This window comes from Mixophyes fleayi, chromosome 11, assembly GCF_038048845.1.
Source record: "Mixophyes fleayi isolate aMixFle1 chromosome 11, aMixFle1.hap1, whole genome shotgun sequence".
NCBI lineage: Eukaryota > Metazoa > Chordata > Amphibia > Anura > Limnodynastidae > Mixophyes > Mixophyes fleayi.
In genome coordinates this window covers 5,625,703-5,649,935 of record NC_134412.1, presented here as the reverse complement: position 1 = coordinate 5,649,935, position 24,233 = coordinate 5,625,703, and the positions used below count along the sequence as shown (strand labels likewise).

At 46.4% G+C, this 24,233-nt stretch overlaps 1 protein-coding gene across 2 annotated transcripts in view; it reads left to right on the top strand.

Annotated features, from left to right (window-relative positions):
- Nucleotides 1-7,306: 7,306 nt before the first annotated feature.
- Nucleotides 7,307-24,233, top strand: part of APLP1 (amyloid beta precursor like protein 1) — a 38,235-nt gene continuing 21,308 nt past the window's right edge. Inside the window, exon 1 of one of the 2 annotated variants that reach the window (XM_075190385.1) lies at nt 7,307-7,602. In XM_075190385.1, coding sequence (XP_075046486.1) covers nt 7,552-7,602 — 51 coding nt within the window. In that variant the 5' untranslated portion in view covers nt 7,307-7,551. The remainder of the gene's footprint in view (nt 7,603-24,233) is intronic. The other variant, XM_075190384.1, reaches the window with a different exon arrangement.

The window sequence follows — 24,233 nt, the reverse complement described above, 5'->3', positions numbered from 1 at the left end:
GAGGACAGAGAGACTCTGAAGGAGGGGGACAGAGACACTAAAGGAGTGGGACAGAGAGACACTGAAGGAGGGGGACAGAGACACTGAAGGAGAGGGACAGAGACACTGAAGGAGTGGGACAGAGACACTGAAGGAGGGGGACAGAGAGACACTGAAGGAGGGGGATAGAGAGATGCAGAGAGAGACACTGGAGGAGGGGGACAGAGAGACACTGGAGGAGGGGGACAGAGAGACACTGAAGGAGGGGGACAGAGAGACACTGAAGGAGGGGACAGAAACACTGAAGGAGGGGGACAGAGAGACACTGAAGGAGGGGGACAGAGAGACACTGAAGGAGGAGGATAGAGAGACACTGAAGGAGGGGGACAGAGAGACACTGAAGGAGGGGGACAGAGACACTGAAGGAGGGGGACAGAGAGACACTGAAGGAGGGGGGCAGAGACACTGAAGGAGGGGGACAGAGACACTGAAGGAGGGGGACAGAGAGACACTGAAGGAGGGGGACAGAGAGACACTGAAGGAGGGGTACAGAGAGATGCTGAAGGAGGGGGACAGAGACACTGAAGGAGAGGGACAGAGAGACACTGAAGGAGGGGGACAGAGAGACATTGAAGGAGGGGGACAGAGACACTGAAGGAGGGGGACAGAGAGACGCTGAAAGAGGGGGACAGAGAGACACTGTTGGAGGGGGACAGAGAGATGCTCAAGGAGGGGGACAGAGGTACACTGAAGGAGGGGGACAGAGATGCAGAGAGACACACTGAAGGAGGGGGACAGAGATGCAGAGAGAGACACTGAAGGAGGGGGACAGAGACGCAGAGAGAGACACTGAAGGAGTGGGACAGAGAGACGCTGAAGAAGGGGGATAGAGAGACACAGAGAGAGACACTGAAGGAGGGGGACAGAGAGACACTGAAGGAGGAGGACAGAGAGACTCTGAAGGAGGGGGACAGAGACACTGAAGGAGTGGGACCGAGAGACACTGAAGGAGGGGGACAGAGACACTGAAGGAGGGGGACAGAGACACTGAAGGAGTGGGACAGAGACACTGAAGGAGGGGGACATAGAGACACTGAAGGAGGGGGATAGAGAGATGCAGAGAGAGACACTGGAGGAGGGGGACAGAGAGACACTGAAGGAGGTGGACAGAGAGACACTGAAGGAGGGGGACAGAGAGACACTGAAGGAGGGGACAGAAACACTGAAGGAGGGGGACAGAGAGACACTGAAGGAGGGGGGACAGAGAGACACTGAAGGAGGAGGATAGAGAGACACTGAAGAAGGGGGACAGAGAGACACTGAAGGAGGGGGACAGAGACACTGAAGGAGGGGGACAGAGAGACACTGAAGGAGGGGGACAGAGACACTGAAGGAGGGGGACAGAGAGACACTAAAGGAGGGGGACAGAGAGACACTGAAGGAGGGGGACAGAGACACTGAAGGAGGGGGACAGAGAGACACTGAAGGAGGGGGACAGAGATACTCTGAAGGAGGGGGACAGAGACACTGAAGGAGGGGGACAGAGAGACGCTGAAGGAGGGGGACAGAGAGACACTGAAGGAGGGGGACAGAGATACTCTGAAGGAGGGGGACAGAGACACTGAAGGAGGGGGATAAAGAGACACTGAAGGAGGGGGACAGAGAGACACTGAAGGAGGGGGACAGAGACACTGAAGGAGGGGGACAGAGAGACTCTGAAGGAGGGGGACAGAGACTCTGAAGGAGGGGGACAGAGACACTGATGGAGGGGGACAGAGAGACACTGAAGAAGGGGGACAGAGATACACTGAAGGAATGGGGACAGAGACACTGAAGGAGTAGGACGGAGACACTGAAGGAGGGGGACAGAGAGACTCTGAAGAGAGGGACAGAGATACACTGAAGGAGGGGGACAGAGACACTGAAGGAGGGGGACAGAGACTCTGAAGGAGGGGGACAGAGACACTGAAGGAGGGGGACAGAGAGACACTGAAGAAGGGGGACAGAGAGACACTGAAGGAGGGGGACAGAGACACTGAAGGAGGGGGACAGAGAGACACTGAAGGAGGGGGGACAGAGAGACACTGAAGGAGGAGGATAGAGAGACACTGAAGAAGGGGGACAGAGAGACACTGAAGGAGGGGGACAGAGATACTCTGAAGGAGGGGGACAGAGACACTGAAGAAGGGGGACAGAGAGACGCTGAAGGAGGGGGACAGAGAGACACTGAAGGAGGGGGACAGAGAGACACTGAAGGAGGGGGACAGAGAGACACTGAAGGAGGGGACAGAAACACTGAAGGAGGGGGACAGAGAGACACTGAAGGAGGGGGGACAGAGAGACACTGAAGGAGGAGGATAGAGAGACACTGAAGAAGGGGGACAGAGAGACACTGAAGGAGGGGGACAGAGACACTGAAGGAGGGGGACAGAGAGACACTGAAGGAGGGGGACAGAGACACTGAAGGAGGGGGACAGAGAGACACTAAAGGAGGGGGACAGAGAGACACTGAAGGAGGGGGACAGAGACACTGAAGGAGGGGGACAGAGAGACTCTGAAGGAGGGGGACAGAGACACTGAAGGATTGGGACAGAGAGACACTGAAGGAGGGGGACAGAGAGACGCAGAGAGAGACACTGAAGGAGGGGGACAGAGAGACGCTGAAGGAGGGGGACAGAGAGATGCTAAAGGAGGAGGACAGGGAGACACTGAAGGAGGGGGACAGAGAGACACTGAAGGAGGGGGATAGAGAGATACTGAAGGAGGGGGACAGAGACACTGAAGAAGGGGGACAGAGAGACGCTGAAGGAGGGGGACAGAGAGATACTGAAGGAGGGGGACAGAGATACTCTGAAGGAGGGGGACAGAGACACTGAAGGAGGGGGATAAAGAGACACTGAAGGAGGGGGACAGAGAGACACTGAAGGAGGGGGACAGAGACACTGAAGGAGGGGGACAGAGAGACTCTGAAGGAGGGGGACAGAGACTCTGAAGGAGGGGGACAGAGACACTGAAGGAGGGGGACAGAGAGACACTGAAGAAGGGGGACAGAGAGACACTGAAGGAGGGGGACAGAGACACTGAAGGAGTAGGACGGAGACACTGAAGGAGGGGGACAGAGAGACTCTGAAGAGGGGGACAGAGATACACTGAAGGAGGGGGACAGAGACACTGAAGGAGGGGGACAGAGAGATTCTGAAGGAGGGGGACAGAGACACTGAAGGATTGGGACAGAGAGACGCAGAGAGAGACACTGAAGGAGGGGGACAGAGAGACGCAGAGAGAGACACTGAAGGAGGGGGACAGAGAGACGCTGAAGGAGGGGGACAGAGAGATGCTAAAGGAGGAGGACAGGGAGACACTGAAGGAGGGGGACAGAGAGACACTGAAGGAGGGGGATAGAGAGATACTGAAGGAGGGGGACAGAGAGACACTGAAGGAGGGGGATAGAGAAATGCTGAAGGAGGGGGACAGAAACACTGAAGGAGGGGGACAGAAAGACACTGAAGGAGGGGTACAGAGAGATGCTGAAGGAGGGGGACAGAGAGACGCAGAGAGAGACACTGAAGGAGGGGGACAGAGAGATGCTGAAGGAGGGGGACAGAGAGACACTGAAGGAGGGGGACAGAGAGACGCTGAAAGAGGGGGACAGAGAGACGCTGAAAGAGGGGGACAGAGAGACACTGATGGAGGGGGACAGAGACGCAGAGAGAGACACTGAAGGAGGGGGACAGAGAGGCAGAGAGAGACACTGAAGGAGGGGGACAGAGACGCAGAGAGAGACACTGAAGGAGGGGGACAGAGAGACGCTGAAGGAGGGGGATAGAGAGACGCAGAGAGAGACACTGAAGGAGAGGGACAGAGAGATGCAGAGAGAGACACTGAAGGAGGGGGACAGAGAGACACTGAAGGAGGGGGATAGAGAGACGCAGAGCGAGACACTGAAGGAGGGGGACAGAGAGATACTGAAGGGGGGACAGATAGACGCTGAAGGAAGGGCATAGAGAGAGATGCTGAAGGGGGGACAGAGAGAGATGCTGAAGGGGGGGACAGAGTGTGAGCTGATGAAGAGGGACACAGAGTGTGAGATGGCGAAAAGGGGGACACAGGGTGTGAGATGGCGAAGAGGGGGACACAGGGTGTGAGATGGCGACGAGTGGGACACAGGGTGTGAGATGGCGAAGAGGGGGACACAGAGTCTGAGATAGCGAAGAGGGGGACACAGAGAGTGAGCTGATGAAGAGGGGGACACAGTGTGAGATGGCGAAGGGGATACAGAGTGATATGGTGAAGGGGTGCAGTGATATGATGAAGGGGCACAATGTGATAGTGAAGGGGGTCTAAATACATCTTACGTCATTTTGACCCAACTACTTAAAAAACTGAACTACTCAGTAATTTTTTTTGCTTTGGGGTGCCTTGGAAAAATTATGGTGACCCTAAGGGTGCCTCGAGCTGAGAAAGTTTGGGAACCACTGGGATAAGGTATTTTTATACAATCCGTGATGGCTTTTGGAAAAGTGATCTTTTAGAAGCTGTTGAGCCTTTATTCCTCAATATATAAAAGTGATTCATCCAGATAATGCTGCATTTGTTCCTCTGAATCTTAAGGAATCAGAGTGAATGAGGGAAAGATAAGATCTTGACTGACATGAAAAGTTGAGACAACCTTAAGTCAGAAGTTCTTAGATAACACCGGTGCTTTGTGCTAATGACAGTGACCATGGTCTTCTATCATTTCAGGGTCTTAGATTTTGAAGACTCTGGACTGATGCAATCGTTAGCAAGATTGTCATCTTGAGTGATAGGTCCTCCAAAGATTTGGACAACAGGGGCTCAAACGGTGCCTTAAGATCCAGAGAGAGGTCCCCCAGCTGGAGATAATGTTATCTGGGGTCTCAGATCAGTTACCGTATTAATAAATCTGCTGATTAATGGACCAACTCTTGTCCGTTAATGCTGAAGGAGCAGATATAAGTCCTGTACATTAGGACTTACGTAGGTCATCCTGTAGCACCGAACTATATGAGATGTTGAAGATGTTGAAGAACATCCTGAAGACTGAGAACAAGTAGAGAAGGTTTTGCGAGACACGATAATATATTAATCCTATTGAATATTTTATAGATGCATCAAGTTGACAATAATGTTTCCTGAGAGGGGACTTTCTTCCATCCAGATCCTTAATTTGCAACCTGAATTGGGAGTTGTAGAGCCGGACGGGAAAGAATTGGAAGTCTCTGTCTACTCGGCCACCAGGGCAGGATTATTATAATCTAAACCTTTCTCGGTACTTTATAAATTAGTGGAAGTGATGAATAAATATAACTAAGACTGAAGATCACAGTTATACTGACGGTCTCTGCGACAGCTTCTGCCTCCCAGAACCGGGACCAGATCTTCTCCTGTGTCTGACCTGAGACCCAACATCTTATGTCAACACCCGGACTGTCCAATGATTCAGCTGCCCCTGGATGACCTGAGAGAATCCACAGATGGATTTGGATTGAAGGCGTCCAAAATACTGAGTGAAGCCTGGTATCTAGTCATAATCTGTAGGTAAGGACCTCTTCTCTCGTTCCATCAGGTGTAACTGCCAATTTCTGTGCCGTTACTCTGTATGTGTGGCCAGCTGCACAGTATCACTTCTCTCATTCAGTCTCTCAGGTGTAATTTCCATTGTCTGTATTAATATTCTGTTTCTATGACAAACTGCACAGTACCACTTCCCTTGTTCTGTACGCTGCATGCCACTCACAGCATCTATTTCTATTCTGTATATATAGCCAACTGCACAGTACCACTTCCCTTGTTCTACGACTAACTCTCAGTATCTGTTCATATGGACAACTGCACAGTACCACTTCCCTTGTTCTACGACTAACTCTCAGTATCTGTTCATATGGACAACTGCACAGTACCACTTCCTTTGTTCTACCTGTAACTCTCAGTATCTGTTCATGTGGAGAACTGCACAGTACCACTTCCTTTGTTCTACCTGTAACTCTCAGTATCTGTTCATATGAACAACGGCACAGTACAACTTCCCTTGTTCTGTGTGTAACTCTCAGTATCTGTTCATATGGGCAACTGCACAGTACCACTTCCCTTGTTCTATGTGTAACTCTCAGTATCTGTTCATATGGGCAACTGCACAATACCACTTCCCTTGTTCTGCGTGTAACTCTCAGTATCTGTTCATATGGAGAACTGCACATTACCACTTCCCTTGTTCTGTGTGTAACGCTCAGGAGTCTATTTATCAAAGGGAGATAAGTCTTAAATCTGTCAACAACTGGAGTTTTCCCCAGACTTAGGGCTTCTCCCTAATTATCAGAATCCCCCTCAGCGCTGCTGTCAGACATCGCCAGAGGTAGCAGCTTTCAAGGGAGAGGAATATTTAAGGACAGCGGCAGCACACGGACCGCCTGTGTTATCACTATCAGGGGTCAGCGACGGATACAAATGTTTTAACTTTTTTTCAATAATTTTTTTTTTCCCCAATAAGTTTACTCATTTGTTTTTCCTTTATTGAATCTAGAACTGACAGCGCCGACCCGCAGGGACCCGGCCCTGGTCTGGCGAGCGGTGAGACTCCTCCTACCGCTGCCGGCCCTCATCGCCGCGGAACTGAGCATCGCTCGGTTGCCCGGCGACTGTTTATGGATAAATTCACAGGATCTTGATGAACAGACACCACCCCCTTCCCAGTATCTGTTCACATGGACTACTGCGCAGGTTGTGTATGAGGCCGCGGTTCTCAGTATCTGTCCTTTTTGCACCCTATGCATGCATATCTTCATATTAATATAAGGCGTGCATTTTCCATACGTGTTGGAAATGTGTGCACACTACCATATATTTCACATACTCATCCCTCTATCTGCCATCCACCCCATGTTAAAACAGCATTGAAATAATTTTGTACATCTATTTGTCACCATGCCCCATTGAATGCACGGTGGAGGACTTACAAGTAACCTCACTTATCTGCACATATACGTTACCTCCGGGCTCTATGGCAGCGATTAGGAAGTGAAATCTGTGACTCAGTGAATATTATCTCCCTGGTTTATGGAATATTATTGATCAGGAGCAAAAAAAAAACATCTCATTGTATCCAGCAGATTATTTTCATCCCAGTTTTGCTGTTTCTGAGGAATTAATCTGTGAGTCTGATCCCTGCGCTCCCTCATTCTGCATCCTCACTAAATTTTTCATGTGGTTTTTCCCTTTTTTTTTTTTTTGCTCCTGTGGATTGAATTCTCCCTGGGAGGAGACGGGGTGGAGAGAGGGAAGGAGGAGGAAGTGATAGAGAGAGAGAGAGAGAGAGAGAGAGAGAGAGGAGGGGGATGGGTCTTTGTATAGCAAAACCAGGCTTCATCAGACAGACATCCTGATAGAGATACTCAATATTGGCGTGACATGCACACCGAGAGATAGATGCATCTGTGAGACAGCCTCTGCGGCCACAGAGAGAGCGTGTGCGGCATCGGAGACGTCCCCAGACCGCAGAAACAGCCGGGCATCACCTAGAGCAGCAGGACCAGAGGAGAGGTCTCATCCGAGAGAATGAAACACACCCTGCTCTGTGTGACTGGCATCCTGCTTCTGGGTGCCCAGGTGAGGAGATTGGGGGGGGTTACAGCTGCAATGCTCAGCTGGATTGGGTGGAGTTGATGTATTGTCATGGCACGGCTGTAACCACCAATGCATAGGTCGTAGGCACCCTGCAATGACCACTGAGCCTTGTTTTCTGGGGGTCCATTGCTTTGCAGGCCCCTTTCCAAGGCAGATATGCTACCACCAGTGGTCTAGGGATGGAGGAGTCTAGGATAGAGATCAGGGCCAGACAGGGCTCTATGGAGGAGACGGCACGGTGGTCCTAACTGCGGTGGGATTCACGGACCGCCAGTAGGTGGGTTGCGCTCTGCATGGAAGTAGCAGCATACGAGGTATAGTAGACGGTGTCTGTGAACGGTAATACGGATCTCAGAGGGGGCGCAGGGCACGTTTGAGGTCAGTGCCTCGGTGCTGCGCCGAGGCGGACTTCCAGGGGTTAATTAGACCAACAGCAGAAGCTGCTACTCAGCAGGAACCAGGGCTGTGTGTCTGGAGGACGGCAGAGGATGGTGCAGTGGGGTTCAGCAGCTGGCGGCTGATGCCAAGATGGAGATTAATGGAATTACTAATCGTGTGATGGGTCTGTAATGGAAGAGCAGATAATGCTGGGAGTGAGCATTGTTTAGGTGGGGGCAACGTCCTCTCTCTGGTTAGGTAATGAGAGGTTGGGAGCCTCTGGCATTATGGCAGATAAATCAGATTTCATGCTGGGACTGTACGAAGAGATGTCTGTGTTTATGTAGACAGCTCTGTACACAGCAGAAGACACCAGTCACCGCGCAGAGAGGCTGAGGGGAATAAATTACTGGCGACAAGAGCTTGCAATCTAAATATTTTTCCCTGTCTTTGCTAAAGAGTAGGTAAAAAAAATATGTTTTTTGATTATTTTCTAATTGTTCTGCTGCAAAAAAAAAAAATGAAACCTCAGTTGTGATTTGTTGAGTACATGGAGCCTCTTCCTGGTACTTGTTTACCCACAGACAGTAAAAGCCGCGACGGCGGAGACACAGGTGGCAAGGCATTGTGGTCAGAGGAGCCGGGGGCAGATTACAGGCTCCCCCTGGCACTGCCCTCCTCCCCACAAGGAACACACACAGACCTTGTAACAATGGAACAAGGGGCCTGTGTATACAGTTCATGTGATGTGTAGTCAATGGCTGGACTGAGCCCTTATTTTGATATATCACAATTGTTTTGTAGAGTCAGAGAAACAACACATAGGTATATGACATCCTACTGGGGGCAAGGAACTAAACATTATTCTATAAACGTTATGCTACAAGTGTTTCTGTTTTCCTCTCGAACAAGACTACATCAATATTCAGATACAAGGTCCATCATGGGGTAAGACGTTGAGCTGCGCAGTGTTTGGCTATAGTGTCTGTGGGCTAGCAGATCGTCTCTCAGGGCAAGCTTTGAAGAAACGTTGGGGCTGATTCAGAGTTGGACGTAGGCCAGTTTGCCTAGTGCATCTTTTGTGAAATTGCTTTGCGTGTGCCCAGAAAGAAGACGCGGGTATGTACCTACGCAGGTTGGCGTGATACTGGCGCCCGTCTGAAAAATGAGAGTACAAAAGATGAGTACACTACAGGCAAACGCAGCTCACGCAGACCTGTAGAAACACGGCTGTTAGGAGGCGTACGATTTGCACCTGCTATATGCGCTGACGATGACAAGTTAGCGTAAACCAGACGCATACGCTGCATGTGAAGGCGAACGCATCTCTATGCCTATGGGCGCAAATATGCTTGTTTTCTGTGCTCTGTTCCTGTTGTAATCTCTTTTTAAGGACGAGCAGAACTAAATAAACATTATTTAAACATGCCAAGAAGAATTGGTTTTGCATCCTAGATGGATCTCCCCGGGCGCAGTGTAACTTACGCCAGTTCTGCGCTCTTGAGAAAACACCTCCGCAAAGTGCAACTAGCGGTGGGGAAAGGGGGAAAAGTCTGCAGAGGCTGTCTGTGCAAAACCCTAAAGGTTGTGCTAACGTTCCAGCCTTCGCTTGAACCTGCCTTTCTATTAAATCAAACAGTTTTCGATTTGATGCTGAAACAGTCCTTTGTTTAGCATAATTTATGGCTTAAATTTACAAGGAACCTCATCGCTCCATCCGAGTTGCAAATACCAACAACTAGTCTAGTGACACTATCTGGGAGCAATGGAGGGATTGGCACAGCACCGTTTTGCACCATATAAATCGCCTACCGTGTATTTGAAATCCTCAAGGCTGCAGAGGACACAAGAGGCGCGGATGGAGCCTTCTTGTAAAGTTACCGTCGATGAAGGTTATGTAGTTACTTACAATGTTTGGATGTTATAAGTGAGGAAGTGATAAGTAACTGAGACGGATACACTGGACATCTGGGATTGGGGGAGAAGAATGTATAACAGGTTCCTGATAATAAAATGTATTAATAATACCCTTATTACACTGTTTACACATAAACCACAAAGTAAGGAAACATTGTAGTATTCACACTGACCTAATGACCCCTTAGTGGTTTGTGGTGGGAGAGTCAGTTGATGTATCCACAAAACATATTGCACTATTGCTACATTATATTACAAAGAATCCGCTATACATTTAACCCCCCCCCAACCTAGTTCCAGATGAGACGTCTGATTATTCATCACTATCACCATCATTATCATCCAAACATTGTACGTCAATTACATCCCACTCCATCTGCGGTGACGTCACCATGAGACCCCATCCATACTTCTCCAATCGTCTGTAGACCCTGATACATTCTAAGTTCACTCCATTCCACATCAGATCCATCCACAATCTGTCCCGAGACACAAGATAATATGTTTAACCCATTTATTTACTAACATTTAAATCAAACTTCTAGTGCCCCGATAGGCGTTATTATGTTTCAGGGGATACAAAATGTTGCTTTCTACCTCACTTAGGGGTATATTTACTAAACTGCTGGTTTAAAAAAGTGGAGATGTTGCCTATAGCAACCAATCAGATTCTAGCTGTCATTTTGTAGAATGCACTAAATAAATAACAGCTAGAATCTGATTGGTTGCTATAGGCAACATCTCCACTTTTTCCAACCCGCAGTTTAGCAAATATAACCCTATGGGTCTTATTTATGAAGCCCTAAAACCGCGGCTTTCTGCGCACAGTTTAGGCATTTTTAAGTAAAATTGTAATTTAATAAAAGCCTAACGCAGGAGATATAGGAGGTATCTCCGGCAATAGGCAGATTACTGCATTGACCGCAGTCCCCATAATACTCCTGCCGATGCGCTGTCCTGACATAACTTTTTTATATATATATATATATATATATATATATATATATATATATATAAAAGCTTCTCCGAAAAAGTCTTCTGTCATTGTTGCGATGACACAAGGCAGTAACTCTTAAATAAAAAAGACTGCAATTCTTACCTAGGACGATATAAGTCTTATCGGTCATGTTAGGCTCAGTAAGGCCCCCCCCCCCCAGCAGAACTCCCAAAAAAAATTGCACAATACCACATCTGCTTATAGAAATGTTTACATGACGTATTGTATGTATGATATTCACAGGCCTAGAAGTAAGTCTTGTAGTCACTGAGGGGTCTATTTATCAGAAATGCGCATATGAGGCTGATTTTCTGTTTCCGCTTATCGCAGACATAGAAAATCATCTGTGACCACAATCTGTCATTCACCCCGGGGTAGCTGAGCGATCCTGGCCTGGGGGGTAAGGGTTAACTCCAAACTTTCCCAGGAACGCCGTCACTCCGCATAACTCCTCCCCTCAAGCCAGCGCTAGCGAAGTGGGCGGGGCCCTTGACGACGAGATTCGTGTCATCAGCCTCAGTGAAGCCACTCTCATCTTCACGCAGCGGAGGCAGGAACGCGATGACACGAATCGCGTCATGACGCCCGACCCCCCCCCCCAGCACTTAAACGGAGGGGCGGTCCAGAAAAGTTGTTGAGTAGTTTAATTTTACTTTAGAGGGACAACAAACTTCCCAACATTTATACATGCAAAAATCAGGACAAGTTAAGTCCTACTCCAGACCCACCCAAACCCGCCCACCTTGGGATGAAGCTCCACCCCTTTCAAGGTCATCGCTACAGCTCTGTCCTGCAGACATAGGGACAGTTGGGGGGTCGGGAGCAACAAATATATTTACGAATCTGCATTGCAAAGGATTTGGTTAAAAACTGGATTCCCAAACAAAATACTACCAGGATTTGTTATGTTTATCAGAGTCAAACATTTATTAAATATGGTTTAATCTGCCAAAAACGTTGACGTCTGGATTGTAGCTATCTGGGACGATCTGGCCGTAGCCGAACGCAGATACATAAAACAACGTATGAATCACAGATCAGTTTTCCATCTGTCAGTGGAAGTAAAAGGATTGATTTTCTGGTGGTATTTTAGCGCTAGTATTGGTGAATCAAACCTCCTTCATTATTGTCTGTCTAAGAGTCGTTTTGTTTCGGTGAATTTACAGCTTCTTTTCATTAGCAATATCGCATCGTTTGGCGCCAGGAGACGCGCGAGCGGCTTGTACAAGACACTTTGCGAGATTATAATAACACTAATTAACGCAGGGCCCAACCTGCAACATAATCACGTCGCAGACGTGTACGTTTCATGATAACGCCATCGATGTCTGTAGCAGGCTTAGGACTCCATCTGCTGAGGAACTACAAGTCTCAGAATGCCCTGTTATAAAAAGCCATTAGCGTGATCTTTCACAGACATCAGCAGGATAACAAACCTGTATCCAGATAATACATATTCAGGTTATGGGGAGTGATGAATGGAAATAACGAGAAATGCGGCTATAAGATATGTCACCGGAATTAGATATTCTGCCAGGTTGCTCTGCAATAAATTCACTTGCATTTAGCACTGTTCAGCATGCAGACAGGTTTGGCCTCATTTCTTGCACGTTAACGCTCCTGATCCTCTAAATACAGTCGCAAGTTGTGTAAAGACTCTTCATTACATTGCGCAAATGCGCTTACGTGCAAATCTGAATCAGACCTTTATAACGCGTGTGTATTATATTCAGCACAGCCATGCAGCGTGTTTAAGTCACGTGCATACCTCACCACATTGGCCCTTCCTGGGAGTGTCGACAAAAGTGCGGACTATTGAAACAGAGGGACGGTCGCCTCAAATCGTGACTGTCTCACTTAAATCGGTTGGGAGATATGTATGGGTGTCTGAAAATGAGGGGTCTATTTACCATGGGTGTCTCGTGGGCGCCAGAACCATTAATCCGATACAAAATGTCGCGCCAGCGCTATTTAATAACATGCCAGGGTGGCATGGCGAGCCCTGCGAAAACTACCCCCTCCTAATCGATAATATAAAGCCTTTCGCCGGCCGCCTTATCGCTTCCTTGTACGGTTAACTTGCGCTTAGCGTTAGGAGCCAGCCAGACCTTTGTGACGGGACAGAAGAAAAAAGTAGGCAGTGCCATACTGAGATGGCGCTAGTTTGCGGCAGAAAGCAGAGCTTTCCGCCCTTGATAAATCTCACAGGGGCATTAATCAGCAGTAAGTAGGTTAAGGCTGGAGAAATCTCAGCGTTAACCCTTTACTGAATTGAAAGGCGAGCTGCGATAGACAATGTTCAGGGGAAAAAAACGCCCTGTTCTCCGGATTTTGCTCAGCTTCATAAATAGACCCTTAAATCTTGTTTGGGGGCTTTCCCCCGTTTCGGGGTAATAGGTGTACCCCATCGATGGGGATAGAGGTGTAAAATAAGTGAATAAATGACGCTACAATACGCAGATCTCCGTCTTTCGTCCGGTGAGCTTCTCACAGACCAGTAACTTGTACACGCTGCGTTGTGTCAGATTTCATCTACATACTTTATCCCTGCACAACGTAATCCATTCCATCTCTCCAAAAACACGTCTAGAACAATGTTTTGCTGCACTAAGTTGTCGGGGGCATTGTAAACTGGCAAATGTTGGACAATATCCAAAAGTTGTACAACGGTGCCCTTATGTTCAGTGTGAGAAAAAGCCGGAGAGGAATCTGTGTGACCTGGGGCCAGCTGATTTCGGAAAGAAATTTCGGAGGGGGTGGGGGGTGTTGATAACCCGCTATGGAGCTGTGGGCGTTATAGGACAAGTTTCTATGGGGAGAGTGCGTGAGAAAAGTCTTGGTGGTAACCTTAAATACTAGGAGTACTGCCGCTTCGGACCAGGGAAAGAGTATTCCAAAGTGATATCAGTGACACGGGCGTTTTTAGAATCTTGTTATAATATTTAATTATTTAGCAGTTATTTTATTATTTAAAAAGCTATGGCATATTATCTGTTGCTTACTTGAAGTTGTAAATTTCGATGTCTTTAAAACAATTACAAAACTTTGGGGTATAATTACTAAACTGCGGGTTTGAAAAAGTGGAGATGTTGCCTATAGCAACCAATCAGATTCTAGCTGTCATTTTGCAGAATATTCCAAATAAATGATAACTAGTATCTGATTGGCAACATCTACGCTTTTTTAAACCCGCTGTTTAGTAAATATACCCCTTGATTATGAATAAAAGCTGGCAGAAAAGTTTTGACCTGTGTCCCTCATCCGCGCTGCTTCTGAGTGATTCGGATCAGTGAATGCAAAGTTTCGGCTACTGTGAGATCAAAACATCTCTTCTCCCCCACATCTGGAGTTTGTTTTCCAAATAATCTGATCAGAAAATTGATTAATATAGTCATCAACATTTAATGACCTTGGATAGGTTGTACGCACCACAATATATATATATATATATATATATATATATATATATATATATATATAATGTAACAAAATCACAAATATATATATATATATATATATATATATATATATATATATATATATGTATATAAAACAAACCACGAGATTATATATCACAAAACGAGCTCCATTGTTTTTGCCGTTTTTTTTAATAACAAATCCAGATTTGTGATTTTGTTACATTTTTCTCCAAGGTTTTAATGATGCACATTTAAAAAAATAATGGAATCGCAGTCAAAATATTATATAATAGTAAGTAAAACAAACTTGCTTTTGAGCATGTTTAATTCTGATGGATCACCAAAGTTAAGTTGTTTCCATATACATAGGAAGTTGTGTAACATAACAGTACAATGTAACTCCTGCTGCTTTTCTCTTGCACTCAATCTTACAATGGACCGAAATGTTCTGCAAAACAGGAAGTCTGCTGTGCGCAGACAAATGCTTCCCCAGAAATCATAAACATATGTTTTATTTTCTTCTCCTTTTCAGTAAGGAACAGGCAGTAATCTAGATATGATAATACTATGCAGCTGCCAAATTTGAGATTGCAATGAGGGATGGCTAAAAAGTCACTATAAAAAGCAATGTTTATAAATAGATATGCTAATCTAATTTAGCATCCATAATGAACAAAGTTAAAATTAAATGCATCAACATGATAACACTTAATTATTTTATGCTAATTGTCCATAATTTCCTTAACTTGTCAGTACTTTTGAGTTTATTAGCTCACAGAAAATATATATATATTATTGATTTTAGTGCCCTGCTTTGTACTACTTAATACAAAATGGATAATGCAATGTACATGACCCGGTTGCCCTGGCAACCATCTGGCGGCCATGTTTGCTCGCCAGCTAAAGCAACATTATTGGCGCCTTGACCAGACATTTACCACTTACTGCTTGGTTGTTTGTTTGTTTGTATGACCCAAAAAATACAAATGGTAGGCAATGCTTAATGTCAGCATTTTGTACGATAGCCAGGTCAGCTTTTAAAGTAAACTTTTTGGTTTTTTTGGTAATAGATCTCCCACGGCTTGGGACTTGTAGTAATGTTATGGAATATGCAAACCACAATTTGGATGTTTTTATGTCTGTATAAGGTCAGGAAAAATTAGGTTATATGAACTCTGGTGTCTGCATGTAACGCAGGGGAGGGAGGGGGGGGGGTTACTGGTGCCTGAAATCCCTCCCAGAGATAAGAATTATTGACTAAAATATGAAGACAATATGTCACACTGGTACTTCCAGCACCACAAAGCACTGACTATCTTCCTTTGCAAGACATTGTGATTTGTAGGCATGGCCTAGCGAATCGCATCATTTTGGCCCCACCCCCATGGCATAATGACGCGGACCAAAATGACGAACGGACCAGAAAATCGAATCGTGGAGGTTCAAAATCTGCCCACTTCACTAGGAAGTGGGCAGTAGTGATGCGGGAGAATTGCCAGCTCTCCCGGGAGTCTGGGAGACCTACTCGGAATTCAGGAGTCTCCCGGACTTCCGAGAGAGTAAGCAAGTATGGTGCCTGGTCACTGGACTACCTGCATTTTTTTCCTTTAAAATAGCCCACTGAGCTGAGTTTCATACCCCCCCCGGCGACTAAAATTTGCCAGCCAGCCCGACAAAAGGGGCAGGGCTTAACAAGAAAGTGGGTGGCGTTTTACACTAGTTTGGTCATTTATGGGAGGAGTTTGGTCCGAACATGGGTGGGGCTTTTTTTGTCCCGTTTATGGAATTCTAAATGTTGGGAGGTGACTACAGCCATCCTCAGATGGTATTAGCCAGCTCTGAAAAGCAACGGTCTTCGTGGCTTGAGAGATGAGCTTGTTTGGCCGCCCCCCTAGAGAACTACGGGTACGGAGCTGTAGCAATCAAATTTGTATTGAATCCCAGAGATCTAATAATTTAATAAATACTCTAATTTGCTACAATCCGGTGAAAACTGATGTTTTCGCAGGATTTATGAGCTGCAATTCTTACATAAATAGCCCCCTATCTGCTTCATTGCTGTAATGTTGACGGCAGATCCTCAAAGGGTTGAGCACGATTGTGTGCAGAACGCAATGAGAAACATTCCAAAATCAATTAGATTCTATGCAAATCTGCACTGCACACAGGGTAGTGGAATGATTGATCCTGATCAAATCTATTATAGAAGCACCAAGGAAGAGATGAGCTTGTATAACATGAATAAGACACTTGTTCGGACACATAGCGTCTGACTTACCTCCGTCCGGGGTTATTAAGCGCTAATATTCATAGTCAGCCCCCCAGCTGCAGAATCTGACCCGCGAAAGACGCCTTAGGAGCCGATGGTGACTGCTAGCGTACAGGAACCCCCTGCTGATTATACCGAAAAAATGATTAATAATTTAACAAGCAACATATGTGAAACGTCTCTTCTAGCTGAATTTAAACGCTTTCTTCCTCCTTTTGGAAAGGATTTGTTTTAAAAGCTCAATAAAGCCACACAGGCTGGATTCTGATAGTGTTCATGATAATTTGCCCATAGGGGGCGCTATGTATGGTATTTTCATTTTTCCTAGTGAAATCACACATAGGCAAAAATGCTCATACGTAAGGGTTTATTTTGGACCCGCCCCCCCGTGATGTAATGATGCAAACGCGTCATTTTACAGCGACATTTTGGATCCAATTCTGCCCACTTCACTAGAAAGATGCAGGAGACTGCCATACACTCCTGGGAGTCCGGGAGACCAAACCAGAATCTGGGAGTCTCCCGGACATTCCGGGAGAGTTGGCAAGTATGACGTTAGTTTGTGTGTTTTTGTGGAAGGGAATTTAGAGTGCAAGCTTCATCGATGATGTGAATGATTAGGCATTCCCTGTACAGCGCTATATAACATGTTGGTGCTATATAAACAAAGGGATAAGAATATAATCATTGGAAGCTGGTCGGTGGAGTATTGAGACTGTCTTTAAGCTTCTCCTAGGGTTAATGTGTCTAAGGGAGAGGTATAGATGGCAGAATGGATAGAAAAAGGAGTAAGTTAAGAGTGTCGTAACCTGAAAGCGGGAGGGGGCAGCCAGAGAGGGAGACCACTAGGAGGTTGATGGATGACGGAGGCTGGTGAAGTGGGAAGGTGACAGCCAGGGGTAATGTGAAAAACATGTTGTAAATACAAGACGGGCGCTGCGGGGATGGAAAGCCGGAGAAAATCGAGAGGCCCAGGAATATGAGATGAAAAAAGCAGATATGGGTTTCAGTTTGGGAGGGCGGGAGACATGAGAGAGGAAGAGGCGAAGGGGGGATTGCTGGGTAGATGGAGATAGAGGTGGGGGGGGGAGATGAGAGAGCAGAATCAGCCTTCACATCCTTTTGGGAAGAGGTCGTCATAGCAACAGAGAAAGATAGAACATTTCCATCGGGAACTCGTTACCATGGCAGCTTATCTCCGAAAGTCAGCGAGAGAGGCTGAGAGCGTGCAGGCCACCGAGATAAAGACAGGGACATATAGATTGGAGCTCAACAAAGACAAGGTATTATTCCTCTGCAGGCCCACCTATATCCGGCGTAGCCTCTCCCGCTCCCACAGCACAGCCCGCACTCCCTGACCGGTGACATTGAAGAGGTCACTCGGCCGTGTCTGAGGCTTGTCACATTGCTTCTCATGTTATTCCAATGACCTTTAACTATTTCCGTGCCAGACATATCACACTCACTCCCAAAGCCGTCTAAGTAAACGACTTCAACCCAGACCAAAAAATTGACTCTACTAACGCAACATACTTTTTGCAAACTTTTCTTTAACGTTGCAGCACACTTATTAAGTTAAGGCATGAAAACGAGGGCGTGGACGGATGTGCAGATTGTCCGTAGGAATTTCTATAGTGAGACGTTTTATTTTAGATATAAAGGACAAAACTACAGCTCCAGGTATTAGTCGCAGACGGGACGATGTCTGCACCCTGACTGCAGCAAATTTGTCAATGCGCCCCAGACGTTTAGAAAACTTTATTCACTCTGACACTTTTTGTTGTCTTTTTTTGTTACTGTTTTTATTTTTGCAAGTTTACACTAAGTTATTATTTGTAACAGAATGCCTTAAAGGTTTATACAGCAACATTGTAACAATATCCCATAGATGGCATACTTTGTACACAGAGAAGCATAAGCAGATAACACGACTATGATTGGTTACTGGAATGTGATCAACAAACTAGACACAAAAATAATAAACAGCTGCAAATAGATGAATTGAAAAAGGTTCCTCACCCAGGAGGTGAGTGGGAAGCTCTGACTTATAGATGTCATTGTTTAGTATATATTATAACCTAAGCAATTGGCTGCTCTGTGATCTGAATTCTGCATTCTATTAATACCGATTACTAATTCCCTCCATGACAACTGACTCCCGCTATAGTGTCTTATTGTGTAACTCCCTGGGCACTGGAGCATTGACACGTCTGACTAATAACACGGAGGAGGGAGTGGGCAATCAAAGAAATAAAATAAAATAAAAGTTTACCTACGAATGGCAGCGATCTTTTTGGAGAGGCGACGTCAGAAACATGAGAGACTCAATATTCTGCATTATTTGATAACAGATAAAACAATAAAAACGTATCATGAAAATTGTTCTTGGCTTTATCCGGTTACAAAAGGTGAATAAACCGAAATTATTACACAAGGTTCTTTGTTTTACTCCGGTAGAATATTTGTTTTTAAGCTAAATATTTTTGGGGGGGTTTGTCACATTAACACTGAGATTAAAGGGTAAGCTACAAGGGAGCGACTAAACGCTATTCGTTCTGGTAAATGTATCAAGCTGCGAGTTTCTGGGAGGTTTGAAAAGTGGAGACGTTGCCTATAGCGACCAATCAGATTCTAGTTATCATTTATTTAGTACATTCTACAAAATGACAGCTAGATTCTGATTGGTTGCCGTAGGCAACATCTCCACTTTTTCAAACCTGCCGGAAACTCTCAGCTTGATACATTTACCCCCTAGGAGTGTTCAGAGGAAGTGACATGAACATAAAGAATTGCAATTAATGGTATAGAATCCTGCAGCGTTTTCTACGCAATTAATCTCATGAGACTAACAATCTCTCTTAGTCGGGGTCATGCAAAGTACAGATCAATAAATACAATTCCAAGAGGTATAATAACATTTATAGGTGTTTTATAATGCACAGCCTCATATCATAAACAAAACTACAAAGTACCATAAATATATAGACCACTGCAGCTGTGTAATAGTCTAGACATCTGAAACATTGCATTTAAAGGGGCTAATTCAATTAGCCACGAGGTTCTGTAGTGGCCCAACCCAATATGTTTATGTGAGTTGAACAGCAATTACGGTAATGATAGCATTGATCGCAACCCTATGATTGGTGAGCAAAGATCATTACCTAAACATCACACAGAAACATAATGCGCGATCCTAATACGGAACCTCACGCATATTTGAATCACCCTGAAAGTGTGTATTCTGTATTCTGAAGCAACGTTATCCTAAAAAAAAAATAAGAATAAAATTTGATTTAACATGGCGTAATTGATTTTGCTTTAATTTTTGGCAATAAAACACTTATATCTTTGCCCCCCCCACCACCAAAAAAAACAACAAATCAAAACTATAATTCGGCTTAAAGAAATATTAGTTTATAGTAGATGGTTCTGAAGCAAATAAATACAGCGATACTTTACATCTGGAATTGGAAGCATTATGTATTGTTGAATAACGTTTAATTCCAGATCGAAGTTTTTGGGTCTGTAACATCTCTTTCCTGAGCCCGCTCTGATTCCGGACCCTCTGCTGGGTCTCACAGTGCTGGTGTTGATGGGGGGGGGGGAGGGATTCATTATGTTATGTTGCTGGGCGGGGGGTATTTTTTTTTTCTATTTTTTGTTTTTAATATATATTATATATAAAATATACAGAATATGTTATCATAAATACAGAAATTCTGTGTTTGCATGAATATAGTTGTCAGATTAACATAAATTAGGGCAGTGGTTGGACCCCAAGTGTCAGTGTGTCATTGTTCTGGGACCCCCAGTGTCAGTGTGTCATTGTTCTGGGACCCCCAGTGTCAGTGTGTTATAGTTCTAGGACCCCCAGTGTCAGTGTGTCATTGTTCTGGGACCTCCAGTGTCAGTGTGTCATTGTTCTAGGACCCCAGTGTCAGTGTGTCATTGTTCTGGGACCTCCAGTGTCAGTGTGTCATTGTTCTAGGACCCCCAGTGTCAGTGTGTTATAGTTCTAGGACCCCCAGTGACAGTGTGTTATTGTTCTGGGACCTCCAGTGTCAGTGTGTCATTGTTCTAGGACCCCCAGTGTCAGTGTGTTATAGTTCTAGGACCCCCAGTGACAGTGTGTCATTGTTCTAGGACCCCCAGTGTCAGTGTGTTATAGTTCTAGGACCCCCAGTGTCAGTGTGTTATAGTTCTGGGACCCCCAGTGTCAGTGTGTTATAGTTCTGGGACCCCCAGTGTCAGTGTGTTATAGTTCTAGGACCCCCAGTGACAGTGTGTTATAGTTCTGGGACCCCTATTCTCAGTGTGTTATAGTTCTGGGACCCCCAGTGTCAGTGTGTCATTGTTCTAGGACCCCAGTGTCAGTGTGTCATTGTTCTGGGACCACCAGTGTCAGTGTGTTATAGTTCTGGGACCCCCAGTGTCAGTGTGTCATTGTTCTAGGACCCCAGTGTCAGTGTGTCATTGTTCTGGGACCTCCAGTGTCAGTGTGTTATAGTTCTAGGACCCCCAGTGACAGTGTGTCATTGTTCTAGGACCCCAGTGTAAGTGTGTTATAGTTCTAGGACCCCCAGTGACAGTGTGTCATTGTTCTGGGACCTCCAGTGTCAGTGTGTTATAGTTCTAGGACCCCCAGTGACAGTGTGTCATTGTTCTAGGACCCCAGTGTCAGTGTGTTATAGTTCTAGGACCCCCAGTGACAGTGTGTCATTGTTCTAGGACCCCAGTGTCAGTGTGTTATAGTTCTAGGACCCCCGGTGACAGTGTGTCATTGTTCTGGGACCTCCAGTTTCAGTGTGTTATAGTTCTGGGACCCCCAGTGTCAGTGTGTCATTGTTCTAGGACCCCAGTGTCAGTGTGTTATAGTTCTAGGACCCCCAGTGACAGTGTGTCATTGTTCTAGGACCCCAGTGTCAGTGTGTTATAGTTCTAGGACCCCCAGTGACAGTGTGTCTTGTTCTGGGACCTCCAGTTTCAGTGTGTCATTGTTCTGGGACCACCAGTGTCAGTGTGTTATAGTTCTAGGACCCCCAGTGTCAGTGTGTCATTGTTCTGGGACCTCCAGTTTCAGTGTGTCATTGTTCTAGGACCCCCAGTGTCAGTGTGTTATAGTTCTAGGACCCCCAGTGACAGTGTGTCATTGTTCTAGGACCCCCAGTGTCAGTGTGTCATTGTTCTGGGACCACCAGTGTCAGTGTGTTATAGTTCTAGGACCCCCAGTGTCAGTGTGTCATTGTTCTGGGACCTCCAGTTTCAGTGTGTCATTGTTCTAGGACCCCCAGTGTCAGTGTGTTATAGTTCTGGGACCCCCAGTGTCAGTGTGTTATAGTTCTGGGACCCCCAGTGTCAGTGTGTTATAGTTCTAGGACCCCCAGTGACAGTGTGTTATAGTTCTGGGACCCCTATTCTCAGTGTGTTATAGTTCTGGGACCCCCAGTGTCAGTGTGTCATTGTTCTAGGACCCCAGTGTCAGTGTGTCATTGTTCTGGGACCTCCAGTGTCAGTGTGTTATAGTTCTGGGACCCCCAGTGTCAGTGTGTTATAGTTCTGGGACCCCCAGTGTCAGTGTGTTATAGTTCTGGGACCCCCAGTGTCAGTGTGTTATAGTTCTAGGACCCCCAGTGACAGTGTGTTATAGTTCTGGGACCCCTATTCTCAGTGTGTTATAGTTCTGGGACCCACAGTGTCAGTGTGTCATTGTTCTAGGACCCCAGTGTCAGTGTGTCATTGTTCTGGGACCTCCAGTGTCAGTGTGTTATAGTTCTAGGACCCCCAGTGACAGTGTGTCATTGTTCTAGGACCCCAGTGTCAGTGTGTTATAGTTCTAGGACCCCCAGTGACAGTGTGTCATTGTTCTGGGACCTCCAGTGTCAGTGTGTTATAGTTCTAGGACCCCCAGTGACAGTGTGTCATTGTTCTAGGACCCCAGTGTCATTGTGTTATAGTTCTAGGACCCCCAGTGACAGTGTGTCATTGTTCTAGGACCCCAGTGTCAGTGTGTTATAGTTCTAGGACCCCCAGTGACAGTGTGTCATTGTTCTGGGACCTCCAGTTTCATTGTGTTATAGTTCTGGGACCCCCAGTGTCAGTGTGTCATTGTTCTAGGACCCCAGTGTCAGTGTGTTATAGTTCTAGGACCCCCAGTGACAGTGTGTCATTGTTCTAGGACCCCAGTGTCAGTGTGTTATAGTTCTAGGACCCCCAGTGACAGTGTGTCATTGTTCTGGGACCTCCAGTTTCAGTGTGTCATTGTTCTAGGACCCCCAGTGTCAGTGTGTCATTGTTCTGGGACCACCAGTGTCAGTGTGTTATAGTTCTAGGACCCCCAGTGTCAGTGTGTTATAGTTCTAGGACCCCCAGTGACAGTGTGTCATTGTTCTGGGACCTCCAGTTTCAGTGTGTCATTGTTCTAGGACCCCCAGTGTCAGTGTGTTATAGTTCTGGGACCCCCAGTGTCAGTGTGTTATAGTTCTGGGACCCCCAGTGTCAGTGTGTTATAGTTCTAGGACCCCCAGTGACAGTGTGTTATAGTTCTGGGACCCCTATTCTCAGTGTGTTATAGTTCTGGGACCCCCAGTGTCAGTGTGTCATTGTTCTAGGACCCCAGTGTCAGTGTGTCATTGTTCTGGGACCACCAGTGTCAGTGTGTTATAGTTCTGGGACCCCCAGTGTCAGTGCGTCATTGTTCTAGGACCCCAGTGTCAGTGTGTCATTGTTCTGGGACCTCCAGTGTCAGTGTGTTATAGTTCTAGGACCCCCAGTGACAGTGTGTCATTGTTCTAGGACCCCAGTGTCAGTGTGTTATAGTTCTAGGACCCCCAGTGACAGTGTGTTATAGTTCTAGGACCCCCAGTGACAGTGTGTCATTGTTCTAGGACCCCAGTGTCAGTGTGTTATAGTTCTAGGACCCCCAGTGACAGTGTGTCATTGTTCTAGGACCCCAGTGTCAGTGTGTTATAGTTCTAGGACCCCCGGTGACAGTGTGTCATTGTTCTGGGACCTCCAGTTTCAGTGTGTTATAGTTCTGGGACCCCCAGTGTCAGTGTGTCATTGTTCTAGGACCCCAGTGTCAGTGTGTTATAGTTCTAGGACCCCCAGTGACAGTGTGTCATTGTTCTAGGACCCCAGTGTCAGTGTGTTATAGTTCTAGGACCCCCAGTGACAGTGTGTCATTGTTCTAGGACCCCCAGTGTCAGTGTGTCATTGTTCTGGGACCACCAGTGTCAGTGTGTTATAGTTCTAGGACCCCCAGTGTCAGTGTGTCATTGTTCTGGGACCTCCAGTTTCAGTGTGTCATTGTTCTAGGACCCCCAGTGTCAGTGTGTTATAGTTCTAGGACCCCCAGTGACAGTGTGTCATTGTTCTAGGACCCCCAGTGTCAGTGTGTCATTGTTCTGGGACCACCAGTGTCAGTGTGTTATAGTTCTAGGACCCCCAGTGTCAGTGTGTCATTGTTCTGGGACCTCCAGTTTCAGTGTGTCATTGTTCTAGGACCCCCAGTGTCAGTGTGTTATAGTTCTGGGACCCCCAGTGTCAGTGTGTTATAGTTCTGGGACCCCCAGTGTCAGTGTGTTATAGTTCTAGGACCCCCAGTGACAGTGTGTTATAGTTCTGGGACCCCTAT